The sequence below is a fragment of the Mauremys mutica genome, chromosome 1 (genome assembly GCF_020497125.1).
Source record: "Mauremys mutica isolate MM-2020 ecotype Southern chromosome 1, ASM2049712v1, whole genome shotgun sequence".
Classification (NCBI taxonomy): domain Eukaryota; kingdom Metazoa; phylum Chordata; order Testudines; family Geoemydidae; genus Mauremys; species Mauremys mutica.
The window spans coordinates 204,799,032-204,826,525 of record NC_059072.1 but is presented as its reverse complement, the minus strand read 5'-3'; the positions used below and the strand labels follow the sequence as shown (position 1 = coordinate 204,826,525).

The 27,494-nt window shown below is 41.7% G+C and overlaps 1 protein-coding gene across 2 annotated transcripts in view; it reads left to right on the top strand.

The window, feature by feature from the left end:
• Positions 1-27,494, top strand: part of DSCAM (DS cell adhesion molecule) — a 644,197-nt gene that overhangs the window by 420,931 nt on the left and 195,772 nt on the right. For both annotated transcript variants that reach the window (XM_045002507.1, XM_045002505.1), the window contains exons 10-11: positions 7,390-7,509; positions 14,800-14,973. In XM_045002507.1, coding sequence (XP_044858442.1) covers positions 7,390-7,509; positions 14,800-14,973 — 294 coding nt within the window. The remainder of the gene's footprint in view (positions 1-7,389; positions 7,510-14,799; positions 14,974-27,494) is intronic.

Below are 27,494 nucleotides of genomic sequence, written 5' to 3'. Positions count from 1 at the left end.
TTGTCTTTAGACTCTGCCATTTTTCAGGCAATAAAAATGGTCATGGTGGAAAACATTTTCTTTGAATTGTGTGCATCTTATGTCAGATCCTACACCATGCTCCAGCCCTGTAGTGCTACATAAAAATGCCAGAGTGACCCCAGGGCTGTCTGAGTTATGCTGGAGGCCTCTCCTCTAGTCCTTTGTTTTAAAAATAAACTCACTCACTTGAAGGGAAATCCATCCACCCTCTTCTTTCAAAGATGGCTGGTAATCAAGCCAAGTGAATGATAATGAGGTTCACTTTTATAAACTCATGCTATGCTGGCTCCTGTCAGTTTTTATGGAAAAGTCCTATAGAATTTACTAGGGATTAAATCAATATGGCTATGTAAAAATTACTGTAAAATCTATATTAATTATTATTATTATTTTATTTTAATTATTTTATTTCTGGTAGCACCCTCAATGTGCTACACACTATACAAACACAAAAGAAAGAAAATGACTCCTGCTGTATTTCAGAGAACTATGTCCTTCCTATAGAATTTTTAAACCATTTTACAGAATTAAATTCAGCATTTTCTCTCTTCAATAGGCTGGTTAAAAATTCTGCAGAAAGGTTATGATTAATAATTCCTCTGGGGCTTTTATAATACAGGAGTAAAATAACTGTGAAATAAAAAGTGTAGTCAGAAGTGTTTTAATTGGTGAGAAAAACCCTCATAAATATATTATGAATTCACAAATTCTGAAATACTACTAGAACAGAGATTTCAAAGAAAGCAATGTGATCATGCATAAATCATGATTTTAACATTCTTTTGTGTGAACACATCATGAGTTTAAATTGAGATAAGGTCTTTAAATACTGTACCTAATAACCCCCCATAATGCCCTTAGTGGAAATATGATTTCATTTTGTGCTTGCTTGGTCTATCTTATATTGATAGATAGTTAAGCAGCCCATGAGGCGTTCCAGAGCCTTGAATGTTCCATAAAGGAAGAGAGTCTGTGTTTGTTCACTGACGTTTTGAAAACATTTTGTAACAAATATAGACTGTGATTGAAAAGTAAGGAAAGGAAGACAAACGGTCATTGTCATTATTGAACACTCCGTTTAATTTCCTTATTGGTATTTACATTGCAGCTGAAGGCTACTCTTGAAAGGCTCATGTCATATTTAGTGTTCTCATTTGACGTACCCGATCAACATGAACTGCTATGCATTGTCTCACTTGGGCAAAGAACATCTCTTTTCTAGAACTGCAGAGCAAATGGTTTCACTAAACCCGCTAAATTGATCCCATAGGTCCAATTACCAAATTTAATAACTGTTCATCTCTGCTAAAAAACAGTGTGTAATGATCTTATTCATTAATACATCAGTGGCTGCTTTGGTGTTTAAATTTCCTCCATCATTTTGACAGTATGACCTAAATGTAAACTACAAATGTTTCATGTAAAAATGGAACATTGTATTCTGGGCCAATCACTTGGATTGTTTTGCCTCTGACTCCAGGGACTCACTAGAAAAGCTCATGTTAGGAGTCTTCAGAATTACTCTCTGGTATAATGTACTGTTAACGATAGTTGGGATCAAAAACACTTTGATGGCTTTTAAGGCCAGAAAGGCCCATTATGAGTGCCTAGTCTGATATCCCACATACTCTGATCATGCTACTAAGAATATGATGAATACTGTTTTTAAAATTCAGTCAGGAAGGATATCTGGGTTTATGAAAAGCAAAATTAAATTAAAGAACAGCAATGGTTGTGTAATTATTTCTTTTAAGTAACCTTGGATCAAGTCCATCAATATGATACTGGTGAACAGTGTGTAATTCAATCACTGATTGACCTTTCCCTAACTTTCTGGGACTTTTTCAGACAAGCAGATAATAAAATATTTCCTAGTCTAAAAAATGTCACTGTGGCACTAAATTTTATCTTCCTCAATCCGTTTTGATTTCTCTGAACCTTTGTTTTCTCTTTGTTAAAGCCTGAATCTTTTAGTCATGATATTGAGGGAAAATACCTTCTAGGTCCCTCTGACTTCAACCATTAAATAGTTTGAGCCTGATGACCTACGCAACTCAGTCCTTAGCACAGATCCATCGGTCACAGGAAATGAATGAACCTTAAAGAAACTCAATGCTAAATCAATATAAAATGTCTACCTTTATAAGCTCAGGAGCCAAAGCTAATATTCAGAAAGGAATCACTCCATCATAGTCTCATTCTGTTTTTGAATGTATTTGTGAAGTGATGTGTAGGCAGGTTAGACCAAAGCATTAATACCACAGCAAGGGGTGCACTAGACTAATGGCTCTCTCCCCAGAGTTGACTTTACTTAAGCTCATCAGCCTGGTCAACTTGGAGAAATCCTTACCAGGCAGATGTTCTTGATTTCTCCAAGGTCCAATGAATGCCTTGAAGAAACTGGACCATGAGAGCATCTTTATAGGGCAAAACTAGATCAAAAGTCAAAATCAAAAGATGACGGCTTGTGTGTGTATGTTCGAAAAATGTATTGGTAACACTGAAGTAATCACTCATTTGAAAATAAAATTGCAGGGGGTAGGAATTGAGAAAAACAAAAGCAAAAAAAAACATTTTAAAAAGAGAAACTGAAGATGTCCTTTCTTTTTATCACCTGGCTACTTCCCATTCCAGTCATAGAAGAAGAAAGTCCTTTGGGTTGGCTAGAAGACAAAAGAAAATAAGTAGATGAAAGATCATTGAACTACTGTAAAAGTCTGTGTCATTTTGCTTTGTTGTAGCAACATTTCTGGTGTCCAGTGGAAATCTAGTAATAGCAATAAAGATACCAGCCCAACTGGCACAAAATGATATTCTTGTAGGTAGTCTTTCCAGAGAGACCAAAGTTTGAATGGGCATAGAAATGAATTCCTTTATTACTCATCTTTGTAAGGGTTGAAGCACTCTGTATTCGTGGATCTGTGTGGGAAAGCTTTTATGCCGCTGTTCATGCTGTATTTGTTCTGTAGCTAAATATTAGACTCCAATTTCCACAGTTGTCAATCTGGCACTAAATTCGATAATAGTAGCAATAAATTAATAATGATAAATTATATACACACATTTGATCCTGAAGGATATAAACCATTTCACAAAATTATTGTTCCTTTTCGTAAAACAAGTAATCACATATCATGCTTCAGGGCATCAGCTGATCATGGTGGGACTGGGATTTCCTCTCCCCCGCTCCCCATGTACAACACTATACGCACAACTGGCCAGGTACACCTTGACAGGTTTTTTTTTTCAAAATCCTCTTAAGCGTCATGCTCATGGTAGTCTACAGCCTGAGGAAGGATACTCGATGTGATGGATCATTTTGCCTGAGCTGGTATGGAAAATTATGTTTGTACATAGCACCACTGAACAGCAACCACAACTGTTGTGGTAAAGTGGTAATCAGCTAGTGTACAACATACAGCTCCTGAGAGGGGAAATTTTGGCTAAGGATATCTGAGCAAAACCATACATTATGGAAGTACAGTGGAATTTGTCATGTCCATAAAGAGCATCCCAGAGCATGGTTTTTAAGGCCTTCTCTGAAAGGCATTCACCCCCAAAGTACAAGAAACTCAACGTATCCCTCTAGGACAGTGGTTTTCAAACTTTGGGCCATGACTCAGTACTAGGAACTGGCCAATGGGAGCTGGCATGGGGTGGTGCCTGCGGGCGAGAGCCGCATGGAGCCGGACCTGCTGCTGGCCGCTTCCAGAGCGCAGCACAGTCCACAGTGCCAGAACAGGTGGAAAGCCTGCCTCTGCATCCCAACTGCCTCACTGACCAGGAGCCACCAGAGGTAAGCCTGTGCTCCAACCCCATGCTCCAATCCTCTGACCCAGCCCTGAGCCCCTCCCCAAACCTGGAGCCCCCTCCCACACTCCAAACCACTCATCCCCGGCCCCATCCCAGAGCCTAAACCCCCAGCCAGAGCCCTCACTGCCCTGCACCCCAATCCTCTGCCCCAGTCCAGAGCCCCCTCCCACAACCTGAACCCCTAATTCCCGGTACCACCCCGCAGCCCTCACCCCCTCACTCCAACCCTCTGCCCCAGCTCCCACACCCTAAACCCCTCATCCCCAGCTTCACTGGGTCATGGGCATCAACAATTCTCTTCAACTGGGTTGCCAGAAAAAAAAGTTTGAAAACCACTGCTCTAGGAGGAATGCGAGACCATGTCTGGACATGAACAAGTGATTCCAGGGAGTCAGACGTGAATCCAATGTCACTAAGCCACCTGTCCCATCAAAATCTGGTAGGTTGGGCATAGGACTGGGAGTCAGGAGAGCTAGGTTCTAACTCATAGTTGACATCTTCAGATGTGCTGAATTCATCGGAAGTTGTGATTGGTCAGCACCGTTTATATGAAGCCTATGTGTGACATGGGCTGTCTGTGGTGTAGTTACCCTGTCTGTAAAACTGGAGTAATGATACTGACCCATTTTTGTAATGTGTTTTGAGATTCACGGATAACAAATATATCTGTGGATCTCAAAACACTTAACAAAAATTGATCAGTAGTGTAACATTGTAGCCTCCACTTTTTTGAAGGACAAAATAAGTCCCATATTTATCTAGTTGCATATTATCTTAGAGTGTCATTTAGAGTTACTAAACTACTATGTTCAGTTGTTATTGTATTAACAATGTTTAGGTGATATAGTATTTTGCACCTTGGAAAACGAAGGTTAAAGATACTGATTCTGTACTGGACACATCTTTATTCTCAACCTTTGACAATGTTACTAGGATTTTAATCTCTGAATACCTATGCTCTTGAATTGACCCATTATCCACTGACTCAGATCCCATCTCTATCAAGCAATGTCAAGCTGAGTGCAACACATTTCCATCCAATTCTGGAGGAAATTCAAGTGTCTCATTAGTTTTAAAATTATATCTCCTTTTATTATAAATATGTCCATTTTCCAACATATCCTTGTCTGAGGCATGTGCTACTCTAATCAGAACTGTAGCTTTTTATTTCCGGGCCTCAGGCAGTCACCTTTGTATGCACCATATCTTTTTACCAAAAATGTGTTACAGAATGTTTCCTGAATCAGGCAAAGTATTTTGTTTTACAGAATGTTAGCAGTTTATTTTCATGGAAGAATTTATGGATGGTCACCTCTTTGTTGATTCTGGGAAATCCTGAAGATAATTTGCTTCCCATTAACAGTTCTCCAGGTGAAACATGCTGATGTCACTAGACTGTGAGACATATAAACCCAAGTATGTTTGTGTTACTGCCTAGTAGTGGAGTTTTTTAGCAGGCCTTGGAGAATCAGTACCCCAGATCCCCTTTTCTGCTTTTCTATTTGCTTGGTGATGAAATGGACTTACAATAATTTGATTTCATATGCTGATGTAAATATTCTATGTTAATGAATAGAATAATGTAGACTATTGTCCAAGTTTATGATTGCTAGGGTTGCAGTTTTGGTGAATAGCTTTCATGTGAATTAATGCGATACTTGATTTGTGCTTGACAGCATGGCAATCCTCTGGAAAGCTGGAATAATTATGAACAATAAATACAGTAGCCCTTTCCATTGCAAAGTAATAAATGAGAACCTGCCTTTTTCAGTGCAAAGGGGGATATTGTTTCTGTCACAGTTAGCTCCTGAGGTTTATTGCAGTACGATTTAAGACATACTGACTTTTCTTGTTTTCTGCTCGTTGTCTTTATTCACATTTGGTTAATTAACAGCTTCACACTGTATTAGATTATTCAGTGTCCTTAAGAAAGCTTTCGGATTTAATTTAGAAAAGAAACTCGTAAAATGATTGTCTGCCCTCAATAACATTGCTCCAAGTGCTAACTCAAACCTGCAATGGGGATGGTACTACTTACATAAGCCACTAAGCCACCTATACTGGAAAATTTAGGTCATCGGTATAGTATAGCACTGGTCATTCTGCTGTTTCTACTTTGCTTCCATTGCACTGTTTTTCTGGTGCATGCCATATATCAAATTAAATAACACCTTTTACAGGCTCAGTCACTTAACATGGTTTTCTGTCTGGCACTAAAACAACAACAAGAAGATTTGTACATATGGAGGATACAAATAATTTATACACTTCTGTTTTCCAAGTGTGTGGTCATTAGTTAAGCACTGGAACAAATTACCTAGGGAGGCTGTGCAATCTCTGTCACTGGAGATTTTTAAGAACAGTTTAGACAAAAATCTGTCAGGGATGGTCTAAATAGTACTTAGTCCTGCCATGAGTGCAGGGGATTGGACTAGATGACCTCTTGAGGTCCCTTCCAGTCAATATCTATGATTATGGGTCTGATTGAAAGCCCATTGAAGTCAATGGAAAGACTCCCATTGACTTTAATGGACTTTTAGATTAGACCCTATATGCCTGAGGCCATCTTCTTCTTCTTTTTTTTTTTTTAGCACCTTCGGCTCAGAGTACTTCAAACTCTGAAAGCCATAAATCATGGTTGTCACCTTTGCAAGTCTGTCTGTGCAAGTATGTCTAGTAGTGGCACCTCATGGTCAGCTCGTAGTGCCAATATTGTCACAAGTAGTTAATCTCCTACATTGTGTATACTTATTGGCACATTCTGGTCAGTTCCTCAAAACCAACACATCTAGTGACCTCCGCAATACATATCTATATCAGATAACTCAGATCATTTCTCTCTCATTTGAGCATGACCTCAAAGAAGTAGAGATCAGCCAAAAAATTCCACATTTGTTTATAGAACGATAGGCACTCATTTGAACCACATCATTTTAAAGTAAAGTGATCTTTCTAAGAGGTAGGTAGTATTAATATTTTTGTTATCATATTGCTTTGTTCAATGATATTTAGGTCTGTTTTTCTGCTTTATTTTCTTTGATTTCCTCTTTTTCTAAAACCTGTCAGCATCCATAGTTATTTTGATACAAAAGGGCAGCCGTTTTTTTTAAAATTGTTGCTTGTTCTTAGATGCCTGTTCTACCTCTGTCTTCCACAGCTAGCACTCCTGTGCTGAGTCTGAGGATATGTCATCATATGAGCCTGATGCTAAGGTTGATCACATGAGGCAGCAAGTGGAATTTACCATTCAACCTTTCCCCGCCCTGTAATCTCTCACACAGTGGTGCACAATATATATATATATATATATATATCATTTTCAATGGCAAAAACTGCTTTAAATTGGTGCAAATTCAAATTAAGAAAAATCAAAAGTAAAAAGTTTAGCTGTTAGATTTGAATACTGAAAAGTTATATTTTTTATTTTGTTTTGTGTAAAATTTTGTGCCCATTTCTAATTTTTATTCCCATTAAAATTCCTAGAGTTGGCCAGTAATTTTCTGAATTATCTTCTCAGCTGCACTATTTCTCAATGATTCCTTGTTTTTCCCTCAGTTCCCCCTAGATTTGTGGTTCAACCAAGTGATCAAGATGGGATTTATGGTAAAGCTGTAATCCTCAATTGTTCTGCAGAGGGTTATCCTGTACCCACCATTGTCTGGAAGTACTCAAAAGGTATGACTTCTTTCATAATCATTTGGGTCCATATTCTGGTACTCATACTTCAGTTTAGTAGCACCTTACTCCATGTAATTCAATAGCACTAGTCATGGAGTAATACTGAATTTGAGTTACGAGTACCACAATTTATTCCCCTGATATTTAGAGTAAGTAGTACTATTAAAATTCATGTATTGCATCTGCATGTATGTGTATACATTCCTCTGTGGGCATTTGACTGTCTACAGTGATTTTAGGTTCTTGAAAGTAAACCTGAATAAAGTCCCAAGAAGAAGGGTATGGAAGGTAAATGTTGCTTTGATTGCTGTGACCTTCAGAACAAGGTTCATTGGTACTACTTGGTTTGGTTTTATTTCTTTTAAAATCCATGATAACACAGCCAATCATATCTTTTCTGCAAAGAAGAAAGGTCAGATAGTATTGGCATAACCCAGTAATTCAGTATGCACTTTACATAATGCTTTAACATTTTATTTTTATGTAACAGAGCATTAAAACTGTCCCCACTTGACCCCAGCTAACCACATGAAATTGACAGCTTTTTAATTAAAATGTGCTTCCTGCTAGATTGTCTTTTAGCCAATTATCTGTTAATGCTTACCTTGTGTCAAAGCTGGTGTTATTCCAGAAAGCAACTGTACTGTATACATTAGTTAGATGTTAACCCTTTACCACAGTATAAAAGAGAATACCTTATCACACCACGTTGTATGTAGAGAAAAAAAACCAATTGACTTCTGGCTAAAATTTGGTGCTGTTGGGGGCACTAGCTGAGGCAACACTACATGTCATTTTCAGTTTAATAGCACTGTTTTGTTTTTACCAGTACATGGAAGAAAATATGGAATTAATTTAAACACTTCTCGATGTGCTTTTATTTTCACTTTCCATGTTGTGCTAATAAGGAAAAGACAATTATTCTGTATTCCATTTGTATTCTGAAGAGGGAGGCCAAGTCAGGCTAGCTAGATTCCAGCTAACAGCATGTAAGCACCACTAGGGTTTTTTTTTTAGTAGCAGAAAAGAGTAGTTTCATTTTAATGATGTTGTACACATCTAAGTGAAAATCCTGTAATGATCTCCATTCATAGCTCTTCCTGAATCTTGGATGAAGTAGGTTTGTCATGCAGAACGAAGTTTTAGCTGATATTAGAAGTGGTCAAAAATGTTTGAATTTTTGAAGTTCCAGTATTTTTTTTTCCAGAACAGCTCTAGCTGACATGGACAATATTTTCATGCTGACACTGTATTTTGTTGTTACATCATAATTTCATCAGAAGATTTAATTAAAATGTTGTACAGATCTCTAGGCTACACAGTCCATCTTGTCTTAAAATGGCACACTGTATACTGTGACAGGTTTGTACTAGGATCCAAAATAAGTACTGGGGTGGAGGCCTTTAACAACAAAGCGCACAGGTACCATCAAGTTTGTAGATGCCATGTAGAGTTTACAGATTATCAACAAATCTGAAAACCAGTTAGCATCATGGCCAATATAAGGTTTCTAAAGTTAGTGCAAAAGGAAAGGCAGAATGGTATTTGTGCACAACAGGATAATGTTTGACAACCTTATCACTTCTGCAGACTTATGACCTAAATCAATAAATAAACACAAGTAATAATAAGCAAGGTGATATTATCCTAGTCGCTAAGGAACATTCAGTCACGTCACAAAACTCAGTACACAGTAATGCATGATTGACAGTCACTGCTCAGGATGGACTTTGGCCTGGAATAGCTGGTGTTTTGCAAGTTAGCAGTGAGATGCCCTTGCATAGCTACATGTAGATGCTTTCCCAAATTGTGCCTGTCTCTCACCAGTGCTATTAGTCCTTCACTCACTTTCTCTGAGCACCAAATTACCCACAGAATTTTGGATACAAGAAGAGAGCATCTGTGCACAGATACCTGGGCTTTGCCACTACACACAATTCATGAAGTTTAACTATTTCCCTTGCACTAACCACAAGAAAGTTGGTTCATTCAAGAAAAAGAAGTAGGAAAAGAGAAACAACATTAATGTGACTAATACAGTTGAAAAATCATTAATGACAGCTAATATCTGTGCAGACATTATCCTATAATGTTACCAAGTTCAGTGCATCTGCCTTGGTAATCTTCCATGTAACTGCCAGTCCCAAAAGTAAGCTCTTTTAGGATTAGAGAAGCTTAAATTTGCACATGTTAAATTTTAACATTCCAAATGTTGTATTCATGAGTTGTTATAGCGTTCTCTTTCCCCATAGTCTTTTCTCATTCCGTGTTCTTTTAGGCTTACTCAGCCCACTGCTTATAGTAATTAATGTTGATGGATATCAAATTCATGTACAGAAAGTTATATAAGAGAATCCCATTGAAAAATATATCCATGTGATTTCTCTGATAATGCTCCCTACTGCCTCCCAAATTAGACTGTCAAACCTTTGGAACAGGGCCCTTGTCCTTGTATGTGTTTGTAGAACACTTAACACTGTAAGAACTGATCCTGATTTGGGCTTCTAGGCACTATGATAATATAAACATTATATTGTAATCAACTATCTAAATGTAAACTAAATTGATAGCAATGGAAATTAGCTATCAACAATACAAATACTATCTATGTAATCTCTCTAAGGTTTTCCAAGGAATCTATCAACACAATATCAAAGCATATGTCTATCGGTGGTCAGGTGTGTGGTTGCTGCACATGTAGACTTACACAAGCTAACTTAAATCTAGCTAACTCAGGTACTGGAGTAGTGAAGCTGTGGCAACACAGGCTTTAGTGTGGACTATACAAGTCCACATGGGACGCTGGGTGCTTACTCGTGTGGCTAGCCTACACTGAAGCCCATGTTGCCGTGGCTACACTTATTGGTACCCATGCTAGCTAGATTAAAGCCAGATCAGGTACGTCTACATTAGAGCTCAGTGAATTTTTTTGGATAAATAGTTTATTTGCAAAAAAAAGAACAGTTTTTGGTGAACCGAAACTATTCATGAATTCAGGCTGAATTTGTCAAATAATTTCAGTTGAAAACAAAAATGAAAAAAAATGGACAAAATTGAAAGTCTTTTTTTCAGTTCAGTCACCAAAATGAAAATTAAGTATTCCCTGAGCTACACATGCTGCAATCACACCTCCACTTGCCGTGTAGACATACCTTAAGTGCCGAAGCATAGACAATGGTAGTGCAAGATTCCCTTTAAACGCATTTCAGTTCTAGTCTGTTCTAGAAGGAGTACCTGTAAAAGCGAAAAGGTCATTTAGTTGCCATACGCAATTCTTGTTGAATTTTGTGTGGAGAGCATTTGTAGCATTAGAATTGGACTGAAACCACCAATGTTGAAGTGGGAATAGGGAAGCAACCATAGTCAGTACAGACTTGGGCCAAATTCAAGCAACTGAGGTACTGCATCTTATTACTTGTCCCCTGAATCATCCAGTCTCTCCATTCCCATGCAAAAATGGCTTCAGCTCAATCATTTGGGATTGGAAATGGGACCTTTATTCTCTTGCATGAGCAAGACCTTCAATGTTTAATGATGATTCAAGAATCAGTGGATTCCAGATCAGAAATATGCACAATAAGTTTGCTACTGAAGGGTATTATGCTTCACTCGGCTGTGTGGTGGAAGGGAATCAAAGTGTTCAGCTAAGGAGTGGAAGGGAAAAGTGGCCACATGGGAGGTTAAGCAACTCTGTCTATTTGCCCTTTTCTCCTTGACAGTTGTTCTATACAAGCCCTACTCCACAGAGCTGGGTAGGGTACAGCCAGTGGGACGTGGGAAGGAATTGAGGGAACAGCTATTCTGTGTGGCTTAATCCTCTATCAAATCAGCATGAAAGCACCAAAATGTAGTGCTGCCAGGAGCAAGAGTAAATCCCTCTCGGCAGTTTTTCCACTGGGGACTGTGATGGGGCTCAGTCAATGTCAATGAAGCAAAGACAAATGCTGTGCTGCCTTGTTGTGTGGGAAGCCTGGGAGAAGAGCAGACAGGGGCTCTAAGGGAGATCTAAGGGGCATGATTCCGTTATTCCAGCAAAACTTTGTCTGTCAGAAGAAGTGGCAGAGTACACACTGCTTGTGGACCCACCTCCAGGAAGTATAATGGCCCAGGCCCTTCTAGATCTGTCCTCCTTTTTAACGTGTGAAAGGAAGCATATGGACCTAACCAAGCAGATGATTCATTTCTGTCCAACCAGCCTCCATGTCTGCCAAGTCATAAGACAGATCTGAATTCTGTATTTTAAACTAGCTGTTAAGTTGAACCTGTGGCGGGTTACCCCCCTTAGGATGCCACCTGATGTGCTGGGATACCGCTGAGCCCACCTGTTCTGTCAGCCAGGGCAGCCTTTTTACCTGTCTTGCTGAGCCAGGCTCTTAAGCCTCCTCCAGCACACAAACAGGCAGGGCCACACCCAACTTCAGAATGACACAGACACTGAGATCAGCTCTAGAAGGCCTCAGCTTAAGGGACTTGCCCCAGCACTCAGGTGTTCACCTCCCTTGGAGTGCAGACCCAAAGGTATATTGTCTTGCGCTGTAGAGAAATCTATACAACACAAGCTCATAAATTCGCCCTCTCCCTCAATGTGGAGGAAGATATGCACAACTCCACCCCCCCCATTAGAAATTACAGAAACTGGGTTTAATAATAAACAAAACAAATTGTATTAACTATAAAAGGCAGATTTTAAGTGGTTAAAGGGGTAGCAAACAGAACAAAGCAGATTACTAAGCAAATAAAACAAAACACGCAAACTAAGTTTAACAGATGTATTGGAGCATGAGCTTTCGTGCATGCATCTGATGAAGTGGGTATTCACCCACGAAAGCTCATGCTCCAATACATCTGTTAGTCTATAAGTGCCACAGGACTCTTTTCTGCCTTTACAGATCCAGAATAACACGGCTACCCCTCTGATACTTGAAACTAAGTTTGATTCACTAAAGAAACAGGTTACAAATATAATTTCTCACCCTAAATCTTGTCACAGATAGATTATAGAAAGTCTTGAAAGGCAGCTACACTGGCCTGCAGCTTGAGACTTCAGGTATTTCCACTCACAGACTGGATGCCCTCCCAGCCTGGGTTCAACCTTTCTCCCTTCAGTTCAGTCCTTGCTTCCAGGTGTTTTTCAGTGTCTCTTTGTGTGTGGAGGCAGAGGAGAACCACAATGATGTCACTCCCCTGCCTTATATAGCTCTTGTGTATGGCGGGAGCCCTTTGTCTTCCAGTGGAAGAACACTGGCATTCCAATGGGGTGGGTCCAGTACCAGGTGACTCAGATCCATGTCTCTGCAGGGCTGTGGCAGCCATTGCTCGTAGGCTGTCTGGAGTGTCCACAGGAAGACTGAGCTCTTTTACAGCGCATTGTGTTTGCTACTGGGCCATTAGCCCTGTCTGCCTTTTCCATTATTGTACCTGAAGGGCTAGTTAGGGATGACACCCAAAGTAACATATTTGAAATGCAGATATATAGTCAATATTCCTAACTTCAAATACAGAAATGATGCAGGCATACAAATTGGATAATTACATTCAGTAAATCATAACCTTTCCAATGATATCTCAAATGAGCCATCTTGCATAAAGTATATATCAGTTGTGTCATATCCATTTCATAAGCATATTTTCATAAAGAATATAGAGTGAAATGTCACAGAGCCATTTATGCAGCTTATGACAGTTTCCATATCTGCTCCCTGAGGGATTTGCACAGTTTGGGTTTTGTTTTTGTTTTTAAAAGTTTAACAGCTTTGTTCACACCTTATTACATTCTTTACAGCTCTGAGAAAATTAACAGATTGAAATCCTTTAAATTGTACATTGCATTTTAATTTGGTTTCATTGCTCCTACTCATGCCAAAGAGTGAAGTTTGGCTACGTCTACATATTTGCAGATATCATAGATTTACCTTTAGATGGTTGTTTCAATCCAAAAATTATTATTAAGCTGGCTTCTGTTTGCACAACTGATGCTGGTAATAGAATGCTTGGTATCAGTTATTAGACATCCTAGTATATTACAGTACTCAGTCTAATCTAATCTAATGCATATAAAATTCAGACATCACTGTGGTATCTAGGAGCCATAAAAACTATTTAAAAAGTAACAATTATCTAAGAGCATCATACTCCCTATTTTGCCTGATGTCCAGCCAAGGAATGCTCTGCGCAAGTCAGCGTGGGGCTGCAAAGCTGTCCTCCACTTACATGCACATCTCAATACTGGGCCACCCCAGACGCCACAATTTGCAGAATAACACTACAGCACTGGTGAATGGAATCAAAATAGATCAAAAGAGTGGGACTTAAGTACACCGTAGGCCTCATGCAGGCCCTATGAGAATATGTACTATTAGAAAGGGATACCTCTTAGCAAAGAATAAATATATCTGAAATAAACTGAATTTGATGGACACATGCAGGAGGGTGTTATACAATACTGTAAATCTAACCTTGAGAAGTGAGGATTTTCTTAAGGAGATGAATATCAACAACTCCATCTCAGCATTCCCTCCCTGCTGAATTCCCTTGACTGCAATGCAGTTACACCAGAGTTGTGTTTGGTTCAATGCCTCATTTCACTGTTGATAGAAAAGTGACCAGTGCATGTTCTGAGTGAGTTGTGCACCAACTATAGTTCTTTTATAGCAAACTGCACCTGCAGTTAGATGTGTTCTTGCATCAATCTGAATGCTGTCCCAGAACACAGAGACTCAGAGATTGTGTGTGATCAGACTGTCAGTTGTAGGAGGAAATATTCACTGATGTGCTTGTCCACATGCTACCATGAGTTTAGTGAACAAGGTCCTTAAAGTCCCTTGAGCATTCCATGTTTACTACAATAGACATCCCTCATGATCATAAGGAATTCATTTGGTATATGCATAAGGAATGCAGACTTTGTGGCTGTTCAGCTGTAATTTTGAATAATTTATCAGCCACAAAATGTACAACAAATGTGGCTTTTTACCCAGGAGCTCTCTGCAAATCTTCCTCTCCCTCTTACTCCTTTTTCCCTCCGTCTCCACCCCCTACTTTGTAGTGAATTGTAACTACAGTTATAATTGATAAGACTATTTTTTTTCTTTTTTTCCATTGAATGACTTTAGTTTTGGCAAAAGGCATTCAGTTTGTTCTGTAGATGGTTAGAATGCCAGAAAGCAACATTTCATTTTAATTGAATTTAGCCTGTAATAATAGATAGCTGTTGTAGTGCTGCCTTTTAAATAAATTCTTCTTTCCCCACCTCTTCCCTTCTGATTAATCTTTTGGGTTCTTCTGTAGGTGCTGGGGTCCCCCAGTTCCAGCCCATTGCCTTGAATGGCCGTATCCAGCTTCTCACAAATGGCTCCTTGTTGATTAAACATGTGCTGGAGGAAGACAGTGGATACTACCTCTGCAAGGTCAGCAATGATGTGGGAGCGGACGTCAGCAAGTCCATGTACCTCACTGTTAAAAGTAAGAACTAAAAGCAATTCTTTTTGATCCAAAGCAGAGTTACAAAGGTTTGTTTGTTCCCGATAAAATAGGTTTTTTTTAATTTGATTTTGAAATTCAATTGCATATTCTTGTAACTGGAATGTCAGTATAGCTGGGTAAGGTTTATTTAGGAGAGTTAAAAAACAGATGAAAAGGCAGAGCGTTGACACTACTTATAGTTCAACAGTGAAGAATGTGGTAAGAACATTCTTTGGGTAAGGACAAGGAATGAATAATGAAGGAGAAATACTATGAGTATCTGCTAGCAAGCCCCAAGGTTGGCCGAGAAGAAGGATGAAGAATTCCTGGGCTAATTCTCAAGGTACCGTACGCAGCAGTTATTACATTTATTTTAAATTGGTCATTGGTTGATTGTTTTCAGAAAACACATACATATTTACTTCTGCAAAAGATTTGGTCAAAGCCTTTTCTATCTGATCTGAGATCTTTACGGGGCTTAAACATATCTACTTTACTGTGTGGGCAGGAGGGATAATTTTTAACATATGTGTTTGTTCTGTGCTTGTAAAGGTCCTAGCACAATGGGGCCCGGGACCATGACTGGGGCTCCTAGGTGCTACAATAATACAAACAATACATTTTAATGATAATATATACAGAACTTCTTTTAATGTAAACACAGGTGAGACTATAGAGATGATAATATTGTCATGCTGTCTGGAGTGGCTCACAACCGAGAGTGCCAATCTCAGGTCAGGCTGTCAGAAAACAGGGCAGACACCCCAAACTCGTGGTATGTTCTATAATTAGATTTCACCAAGCCAGTAACAAATGTGTATTCCTGGATCACTAGAACAGTCTTACCATGGAGTCACGGACAGCCCCCTTAGGCTCTCCAGCCTATCTTATCACCCAGACAGGTGGATTTTGTGATACTAGTCGCTATACCAAACATCACATCACGTCAGGTTATTCCCAATCCCAAAGGGTCAGTCACTTACCCCAGGTCAATGGATACTCTCAATCTCACACCAAAGACAACACTGACAGCCTGTTGCTCTAGTAAAATAACTAAAGGTTTACTAGTTAAGAAAAAGAAATGAGAGTTATTGACAGGTTAAAATAGGTAAAATACACTAACAGTTGAGTCTACATTTGTAAATCCAAAAGGATAGCAGAGATGTGGTAATCTGCTAGTCTCCAAAAGTCTTTCAGGGTTACCCAGTATAACTCTGGGGATCTCTGTCCACGCCCTCAGTATTTCCACTCTTCTGGAATCCAAAACAGTCCAGAGTTGAAGGATCTTTCCTAGAATCCATCTTTTATATCTTCTTCACACAGAATGCTAGCTGACAGCTTTTGTACCCACATGGGCCTTCCTTTGAATAGATAATGAGAACAATACACCTAACAGTCCATTCGTTTTCATGAAGTTCTAATACCTGAATACACTCTTCATTTAACACACCTTTGATCTAGGGTTATTTAATTACATGGTATATATAATGTAGAAGTAATGTAATAGCAAACTACAGGCTATAGACAGACAAAAACAATACAATCAACATCCCCTCTTTGATTTCTATTAGCATATGAGTGAATTAGTTTGAACTCATACTAACACTCAACCCTTCTTTGATATCCACATACAAGTGAATTGGCCTATGGTTTTGGCTAGAGCTGGTTTATCAGTGTCACAGATATATTCCAGAGGAAGTCACAATGTTGATGCATTTCCTCACCATAGAGAGGTACAGGAAATAGTGACACACCAGCACACACCATCCTTCAAACATTCCTTGTTGACTTATTAGAACAGCATTGCTGGAGACCACCAGGGACAGCATGCACTTTCATGTCTGTTGTATTTCACAGATTGATTGAATGCTTTGGGAGTTCTGGATGTCAATTGTCTTGACACCGGGCTATCTTCAAAAGTAAAAAGGCATTTTTCCCTGAAAGGGAGGGAAAATCCGGATTATTAATTCTTCATTGGATCTGTAGTCTAGGATATACAGTTTTTGAATACTGTTGTATTCAATGTTGTAAATGGATTGCAAAGACTAGTGTGAATCTTATTACACCTGCTAGTTATAGCCTCAAACATCTTCCATGCTCTAGTTTATCTTTTGTCAAAAGTGACACACTGATTGGTACGAAGGAGAGGACCATTTTTCCTGATCACCGCAGAAATGACCAGAGTAATGTGATATCCAAAATTTCCAAAACCAAAATTATGAGCAATTACTAATGGTTTTCATAAATCAGGTTTTAACACCAGTTTCCCATGCTTCTGTAATTGACCATTTTTTGAACCAGTTTTCAACCACAGTAGCAGTACATTTCTGTAATACGCTATAGAAAAGCATCTTCTCCCTAGTTGGCAGCTCTGCACAGTGCCTGTCTGATCACTGCATGCAGTTTCATGTGTGATAAAAGAGCATCCCTTATCAAATAAGAGCAGGGGCCTCCCTGGAGAGTTAGTTACTGTTTGAATCTAATGAAAACCCCTCTGGCTCTAAGATAGCAAACACACACATGCATGTACTCTCACACATACACACTCACATACATACTGTTCGCAGCGTGGGATTAGTAAAGCAGCTATAGCATACAGTGTTTGTATGTGGGTGTATGCTTAAAGGAGATTCAGACTTAGTTTTAATCAAACATACATTAAGGGCAATCTGGTTTCTGGAGTGACATCAGTAGACTAGTGCAGTTGTGTGCCTATGATATGGCTGAATCCCCAGTTATAATGGGGATTATGATGGTTGAAATGTAATAAACTGCTGTTACTCCAAAGGAGACCCTATACCTATGTGGTGTTCTCCAGATGTATTCTATTGTTTGTATGTTGTTTTATTTTCCCCTGTGATTATTCTTGCTCCCTTTCCCACTCTGTCACACACTGGCCTCTATGCTGTAGTCCTCAGGGATATCCCTGCTACTAGATGAAAGCCTCAGATTTCCTCAGTGAAATTCACTGTGCTAGTCATTAATTGATCCTGCATAACGTGTTTGCCCAGCTCCATGTGTTCACTCTAACTGCCTCCTTTTACTCAAAGGCAGAAGGGGATAAAATATGCTACAGGTAGTGATTTCTGGGTGACAGGGTTAGAACGGAATATCCTTTCCAAAATTCAAAAAGATTAACACAAATATTTTGCTACTTATTTTCTTTGAAGATTCCTTGTGACAAATCAGCTTCCTTTCCCCCTCTTTGTATTCCCTGACACACTATATGGATTTTCAATCTGTATACCAAACTGTAGCATCTCAGGTCACTTGAGAAAGAAATAAGTGGCTTAATACAGACTTAAAGTCATTGAGCTCTTGAAACCACTTTGAAAAAGAGACATAAGGAGTGGTTCCTTCCACCCCTCCTTTTTGGCCTATCTCTTGAACAACTAGCAACATATGTACACATATGCCAACCATTGAAAGTATAACCATGAATTAAAAATAATAATAATCTCATATGCAGGTTATTTTTTCCATTTTTAATGAGTGTTTCTGTCAACTCCATTTTCTCCTTTGTCTACTTTAACACTTTCAGAGAAGTCTTCTATATTAACTGAGATAAATCTCATCTTTCTGAAAGTCTGGATTCTTTCTTCTTCCATCATTTCTAGTATCAAGTATGCAAAGTTATTCCCTATTTAAAGTAGATGTTAACATAAGATAAGTGTTTTTATTGGTAGTTTATAACTGGCTAGAATGAACATTTGAACTAATGTACTTTCCTGGTTTATTGCCTCTTCCTCATTTTTTTCTCAAATAAACAGACTTACTATGCAGTTGATATAGGCTAAAAAACAATCTTGCTAGCACCTGGTGACAATTCTAGATATGTATTTATATTATTTAGCGCTCCAAATGGCGCTTGTTGTAAGATGATTTACCTCAGACAATATAGCTAAAGCTGCATGACTGATGGAGATTGCGTAAGGAATAAGCATACAGGGAAGAAAGAAGTACCAAAGGACAGAGCCCCAAGGAAAATCACAGAATATCAGGGTTGGAAGGGACCTCAGGAGATCATCCAGTCCAACCCCCTGCTCAAAGCAGGAAAAATCCCCAGACAGTTTTTTTTTAACCCCTGTTCCCTAAATGACCCCCTCAAGGATTGAACTCATAACCTTGGGTTTAGCAGGCCAATGCTCAAATCACTGAGCTATCCCTCCCCACTTTCCAAGGGTGAGGAGGAGAAAGAGCCTCCAAAGTGGATATTGGAGCAGCAGCCAAAGGGCTAGACTGAGAACCGTAAAAACATAGTCTATGCCTAACAATTATAGTCCATCTCTTTACCATCTGAAGATTACCATCGGGTAGGACTGTCTTTCTGCTGGGCTCATCATATGCAATTTTCAAACTTCACATGCGCCAGGATATATAAAATGTGAAAAAAACCAATGAGACAGCCCTGAAAGAAGGCATCCAGAAATGGACTTTTTTCCAGTGGTGGTTGGAATTACGGGATTCTAAGGAAATTATACAGAGGATAAGAAGCCTTTGAAGGTGAGAGAAGAACTAAAGTTAATTGAAGGTTGTCCAGGAGTCATAGGAGAAGAGATGTCTATTTAAAATAAGCACCATTCAAAAACTAACTGCACAGATTGGTTCATCTGAACACTACCACACTTTAATTCCAAACTAGAGCATGTATAACATGTTAAAACAGTTTGGTAAGAATTTCTAATGGGAGCCAAGCTTCAGTATAAAACATAGGAAGTAATCTGTGGTATGTTCCTATTAAAATCATCAACTGGATTCAGCCATGATTTCCCTGATCCTTCCTAAATCCATCAGTCATTTGCGTGCCAGCAGGGAGACTGGTGACATTTAGTCTGAACACCAAAACACATCCAGCAAGTCTTGTCTACCAATAAAATCACTTCATTCACTTTCCTCTCAAATACACTTCTTGACTATTTGAATTATACATGATTAATACATAAACCTAAAGCTGTACCCTGGAGTCAGACTCATGCATCCTTCCAGCATGAATGTATTAATCGCAGATAATAGTTATCATGCTAAGCTACCCCACTTTAAATATTTTAGCTAAACCCTGCTAGAGATCTGTGACAAGAGCTCAGAGCAGAGAAGAAAACAGCCAGTGGCTAGGGCCCTGGGTTGGGAGCCTGGGGTTCTAGTCTCTACTCTTCCTCTGACCTGCTGTATGACCTTGGGTAAGTTACTTCACCTCTCTGTGTCTGTTTCCCCTCCCACCCTATATCTGGTAACTCCATTTCAATTGTAAGCTCTTCACAGCAAGGTTGTCTTTCATTCTTTCACTCTGTGTGTACAACACCTGGCACGGAGAGGCTCTGATCTCAATTGGGGGCTTTAGGTGCTACTACAATACAAAGAAATGATGATAATTAAATACAAAAACACAAAGAACAAATGGAGGCTTATATAAGGGAACTCTGAGTCCCGTGAAACTATATCTTCCACTGTTGAAAGGTAACATGCTACCATATCACGGAGACATTGCAGTAGTCATAGGTGAAAAACAAATGTACACCTGTCCTCCTTTGTGTACCTTTATCCTGCAGAATAAAGACACACTTAAATGAGTTTGTCTTACCAAAATACCTACATAATAACATAAGAAAGGCCATACTGGGTCAGACCCAATGTCCATCTAGCCCAGTTTTCTGTTTTCCAGTAGTGGCCAATGCCAGGTGCTTCAGAAGGAATGAACAGAACAGGGCAGTTATCAAATGATCCATCCCCGTTGTCCAGTCCCAGCTTCTGGCAGTCAGAGGTCAGAGACACTCAGAGCATAGGGTTATGTCCCCTGAACATCTTGGCTAATATCCATTGATGGACCTATCCTCCATTAACTTATCTAGTTCTTTTTTGAACCCAGTTATAGTTTTGGCCTTCACAACATCCTCTGGAAACAAGTTCCACAGGTTTACTGTGTGTTGTGTAAAGAAGTACTTCCTTTTGTTTGTTTTTAACCTAATGCCTATTAATTTTATTCAGTGATCCCTTGTTCCTGCAGTAAAGCCAGTGAATGATAATGGAGCTTGCAGTGTGCTTACCAGGGCCGCCCAGAGAATTCAGGGGGCTGGGGGCAAAGAAATTTTGGGGGCCCCTTCTATAAAAAAAATTGCAATGCTATATTCTTCTGGGGACCCTTGCGGGGCCCACGGCAAATTGCCCCACTTGCTCCCCCCCACAGGCGCCCCTGGGAAAAATAAACCTTCTGCATTTTGGCACAAACCCAGTTTTGAGAAAACTTCTTTACAAGGTATCACTGGTTCTCAGCATCAGCTAGTGCTAAAAGGCACTAAAGCTCATTAAAAGGGTTGGACAAATATTTTCCATCAAAACTTTTTCTGGATCGAAAACTAGGGGTTTTTAAAAAGCAGAAAAAAATCACGGACAATGTCTGCTTTTCTTCAAAATTTGTTGTGGTTTTTTTGATTGAAAAGCTGAAATTAGTCTGCCAAAACCTGAACATGGTTTGAGGTTTCAGAAGTGTGTGGCCAAATATTTGCTGCTTGCTGTGTTTGATTGTTTAAAGAAACAATAAAAGAATTCTGCTTAAAAAAAATCCAAAATTTTTGAAACACCTAAGCTTGTAACCAAACACCTGAGCCCATCCAGGCAGAGATTTTTCCAGATTTCTGATACTCTGCTGGCTTCCTTGACTCATATCTGTCTCCATAACTTTGGCTTCATTTAGGTTAGAACATAAGAACAGCCATACTGGGTCAAACCAAAGGCCATCCTGCCCAGTATCCTGTCTACTGACAATGGCCAATACCTGGTGCCCCAGAGGGAGTGAACCTAACAGGTAATGATCAAGTGATCTCGCTCCTGCCATCCATCTCCACTCTCTGAGAAACAGAGGCTAGGGACACCATTCCTTACCCATCCTGGCTAATAGCCATTAATGGACTTAATCTCCATGCATTTACCTGTTTCCTAGAGACTGGCTCCATGGGGTCCCTCACAAACTGGAGACGGTTACTGTGGGTTTGTCTTTAGTATCGCTTACGTACATACTCCACGAACTGAGCAATTGAGCTTGTTCCAGAATCTGGGATGAGCCTATGTTGTCAAAACTGAAATGCTCAAAATAGCACATGCATGTGAATGGACACAGGGTGCTAAAATTAAATTAATCCAGGGGTTCTCAAACTGGAGGTCAGGACCCCTCGGGGGTCACGAGATTATTACTGGGGGTCGTGAGCTGTCAGCCTCCACTTCAAACCCCGCTTTGTCTCCAGCATTTATAATAGTGTTAAATATATAAAAAAGTGTTTTCAATGTATAAGGGGGGGGTCGCACTCAGAGGTTTGCTATGTGAAAGGGTCACCAGGACAACAGTTTGAGAACCCTTGGTAGGGTTGGGAAGGCTATTGCTCTTCTCATGTGATCCCTCCCCCCAGTGGCTAATTTTAAATGAAGCTACCCTCCCCTGACATGAATCTCCCTATGGCACTGAAATTACATGTAGACTATAATTTGGCATTTGAGAAGTGAAAGGGTGGTAGCCCTAATGGAAAAGCTAACAGCTTGGCTCTTCTGCAAGCCTCAAACTGCTGAATGAGCTTTAGGGTAGGGAAGGCTGTGCCTCCCAAACAGCCTGGCCCTGCCCCCTATCCGACCCCCACCCACTTCCTGCCCCCAACTGTCCCCCTCAGAATCCCTGACCCATCCTGCTCCTTGTCCCCTCACCGTCTCCCAGAGACCCCCCCACCACCACCATCACCCTGGGACCCCACCCCTGCTCCCTGTCTGCCCCAACCCCATCCACCCCCCCCCCCGGCTGAGTCCTGACAGACCCCCCCCGGAATGCCCACAATCCAAACCCCCCCATTCCCTGCCCCCTGACCACCCCCCCAACCTCTGCCCCCTCCCTGTCCCCAGGACTCCCTGCCACTTAAGCCAACCCCCCCTGGCCCCAGCCTCTTACCCCCGGCTCCCTCCTCACCCGGAGCCTCAGCGCATCGCTGAACAGCTGCAGCGAATCTCCGACGGGGCCTGAGCCCCACCCCGCTCCGAGCCGTGTGGTGAGGGGGCAGGGCTGTGAGCTCCATGCCGAGCGGAGGGAGCTGAGCTCAGCCTGGAGCTCGCAGCCCCGCCCCCTCACCACGCGGCTCTGAGCGGGGCGGGGCTCAGGGGCCCCACCGGAGACACGCTGCCGCGCTGTCTGAGGACGCCGCTCGATGCGCTGAGGCTCCAGGATGGGGGCAGAGGCAGGAGCCTCAGCTGTTCTCTTGGGGGCCTCTGCAGAGCCCGGGGCCCGGGGCAAATTGCCCCACTTGCCCCCCCCCCCCCCGGGCGGCCCTGGTGCTTACCTCAGCAAAGTAATTCCAACTAATCACCCATGGTGTGCTGTAAAGAAATAAAAATTACCATCCGTAGCATGTTCAAAAATCCATTGTAGGAAGAACAATTGTCTCATGGTGTCAAGTTCACTGTGAAGAAGCCCAACTATTCTGACTGCTATTTCTTCATCTGGCCTTATTCCATATTTTGCAGTTCCATGGTCAATAAGTAGTGTTTTCCATGACAAAACTCCAGTTGTACACTCTGTGTTTTATTATTTTCTCCTTCTATGTTCGGCCATCTTGAGCCAAAGTTTAAAATTTCTTATCTGTTGCAGCCACCTTAGGCAGAGAGGCCTGAGATTCTGGCCAATGGAAAAGGGAGACTCCATAGTTCAATGACTTAAACATCTCATCAGAACAATGGAGTAAGTAAAGGCGAAAAATAATAAAAAATTAATTCAGCTGAACTGAAAGCAGCATATACACCCCAAAAGTGCCTTTTTCTTGCCATACCCAATTGCCTTGCCTTTTTCTACCCCACCCTCCTGGCCAAAGGATGGGTGTATCTTTCTTGAAATATGTAGGTATAAACAAACTATTGGGAGCCTCTGTTCTAATTTCAAGTAAATGTTGATGGATTGTAGTACTTTTATTTTTGAATGCAGTCTGGGAGAAGCTAGAGAAAAGCTATGGTAAATCTTGAAAACATGAAAAGGTTCCCTAGACACACATACTCACTCTTGTTAGTATAACAGGCCCCTTTTTATTCTAATGAGGTCCTCCCACTATGAGAAATGAACAAGCTCTGAGTGCTGTTTGCTGCCTCTTCAGACCATCGGCACAGCTTTGATTTAAGGACTTGCACTTTAATCACCCATCATGTGTCATTACCCCGACAGGCGGCAGCAGCCGCAAGATACAAGTGCCAGTAAATTGCACTGAAAGTCGCTGAAGCGACCCTTTGTTGATTTTCTTTTACAGCTATTCCATGGCAGATCAGCCGTCATAACAACACAGTGCTTGTGGCAACAGGGTGAAATTAAACGTGAAGTATGTTCAAGGTAGCTGGTAGAAAACTGGAATATCCCTTTTTTTCTGTAGATTTGAATGCTTTTTACTTTTCTCACTAATGTCAAGCCTGTGGCAAATGGCTGAAACGACTGCTATATCTCGTCAGATAATTGCCAGATGCACTACAGTACAAATATTAAAGTGCTTTTGTATGCAAATCATCACATTACCGTCATTTTTTAAAGAAGGGACTGGAAATTTGCTCTCTTTTTTTAAAGAAAGAACCCTGTTGTAATTGGCTATGCGGGAGAAAAAAAAATAGCAGCACCTTTTTCTTTCCCAGGAAACTAGCTGCACCAGCAATGCTGCTAGCAGGAAGATGAAACATTCTTACCCTAAGGCAAATATAGATAAGTATATATAGACCTACAATATCTTTTTATCTGGATAAACGACATCACACTCATTATCTTCTCTTGTAGATAGTCGTCTCTCCAAGCCCTGTGGTGCTTGCATAACAAAATTAAACATGAAGTATATGTGGATTTTTTTTAATACTTACATAGAGAACATTCAGTTGGGACTGTAATTCTATTTTCAGAAGTGTTCTGCTGTCAGAGGTATCATAAGGGATGTAAAATATTAAGGCATCATTGCAGAGATGATCAACGCAGTAAAGTCATTACCATTTCCTGCTTCAAAGCCTTCTTTCAAACTTACTTTTGCTATGAGGCCTCTAAGAAACTAGCCAATTACTACTGGATAGTCTGAAGGAGATGGTGTAGTGTAGCCAATATTTTATTTCTTTTTATTTAAAAATGTATAAATAATCACGATAGGTGAAATATGTATAAAACTACAGATATTTTCACTGTATCCCTCTTCCCTGCCCTTGGTATGTTGCTCGTCCTATTAACTGTAACTTTTTTTTGGAGACAGGACAGTGGCTCTGATCCTGCAATGAGCACCCAGACACAGACCTACTGAAGGCAATGGAACTGCGTGCCCTCAAGGGTCTTCCCAACAGAGCTCATCACAGGGTTGGGATCTGTGTCTCCTATGTATATGGACAGCACCTAGCACATTATGAGCAGGACCAGAATAAATAATAGTAAAATGTTTCCATTTTTCTATTGATATTCTGGTACTTCCGTGATGGCTATTACATAGAAAATTATCCAGTTCATATTTACCTTCATCAATCTTATAAACCTTTTGTGTTGAGCGGAATGAGTGGAGTGGAATTAAAATGGATATTTAAAATATAAGATACAGTAAAGCTAGTTCAGTGGTTCCCAAACTTGTTCTGCCGCTTGTACAGGGAAAGCCCCTGGCTGGCCGGGCCATGCTGGGTCGTTTTTTTTACCTGCCACGTCCACAGGTCCGGCCAATCATAACTCCCACTGACCGCGGATCGCTGCTCCAGGCCAATGGGAGCTGCTGGAAGCAGCGGCCAGTATGTCTCTCAGCCTGCACCGCTTCCAGCACCTCCCATTGGCCTGGAACAGCGAACCGCAGCCAGTGGCAACTGCGATCGGCAGGACCTGCGGACGTGGCAGGTAAACAAACCAGCCCGGCCCACCAGGGGCTTTCCCTGCACAAGTGTCGGAACAAGTTTGAGAACCACTGAGCTAGTTAAAGGGGCAGCATGCCCTGCTCAGAGAACAGTTCACTTGTCACAGCAATGCAATTCTTGTGGAGAGAGGGAAATTAATCCAGTGTATATTATAGGTGGCTGGTTGAAATGTAGAGCGCCTCTCTTTCTTTTTTTCTCTTTCTTCTCCCGATATTCAAGTCTAATTCATTTGTCATGGAAATACAATGTCAGTGGCATTAGAATATAATGGCATATAAAGGAAGCTGGTTAAGAGGCATACTTTAATCTTGGAATGCTTCCACTTTACAGGAAGTGTATTGGAAAATGTCCTCACTTATCATTTGGGTTTTCTTTTTCTTTTTTGAAAGAGAGAATTTAAAACAAAATTATTCAGTTTAGATGTACCATCACATGAAGCCTGCATGTAGATTTCTGGAATAATATATGTTTTTCTAAATAGGCTTTTAAGCAAATATATGCCAACTAGCTTAACAGAGTTTCACTATTACTTGTAGTTGCTTACTGCACTGTTAAAATATATTTGGAGAGAGCTCTGTATTTTTTTTCTATCCTGCCCCCTTAATGACCCAGATCATATTTTGTCATTCCATTGTGACACTTTTCAGAGTTACCCAAGGTATCTGGTGTGGATCCAGGGCCGCCCAGAGAATTCCGGGGGCCCGGGGTCTTCGGCGGCGGGGGGGGCCCTTCCGTTCCGGGACCCGCCGCCAAAGTGCCCCGAAGACCCGCGGCGGGAGCCCCCCCCCCGCCACCGAATTACCGCCGAAGCGGGACCCGCCGCCCGGTCTTCGGCGGTAATTCGGTGGCGGGGGGGGGGTCCCCGCCGCGGGCCTTCGGGGCACTTCGGCGGCGGGTCCCGGAACAGAAGGGGCCCCCCGCCGCCGAAGACCGGGCTGCGCTTCGGCGGCGGCGGCGGGTCCCGCTTCTCCCCCCCCCGCCCGGCCCCAGCCCCGGCGCCGGCTTCTCCCCCCCCCCCGCCCGGCCCCAGCCCCGGCCCCGGCTTCTCCCCCCACCCCGCCTGGCCCCGGCCCCCGCTTCTCCCTCCCGGCCCCGGCCTCAGCCCCAGCTTCTCCCCGGCCCCGGCCTCGGCCTCTTACCGAGCGCGTCGCCGGCAGGGCCTGAGCTCCGTCCCGCTCAGAGCCGCGTGGTGAGGGGGCGGGGCTGTGAGCGCCACGCCAAGCGGAGGCAGCTTCCCCGCCCCCTCCCCACGGTGCTCTGAGCGGGGCGGGGCTCAGGCCCCGTTGGAGCTCCCAGCCCCGCCCCCTCCCCACGCGGCTCTGAGCGGGGCGGGGCTCAGGGGCTCGGCCGGAGTCAAGCGCCGAGGCTCCAGGAGAGGGGCGGAGGCGGAAGCCTCTGCTCTTCTCTTGGGGGCCCCTGCGGAGCCCGGGGCCCGGGGCAAATTGCCCCCTTTGCCCCCCCCTCTGGGCGGCCCTGTGTGGATCACTATCACCTGCTTACAGCACGAAAGAGCCTGATCTGTGCCCACCAAGGGAGCCCTCCCCAGTGGTGGTTGGCAACACAGGCACTCCTATCCAGCCTCCAGGAGCCCAGCTCTTTCCCAATTCAGGCTAGCAATTTACACATCCCACTTTGTTACACTTGCGTGCCCT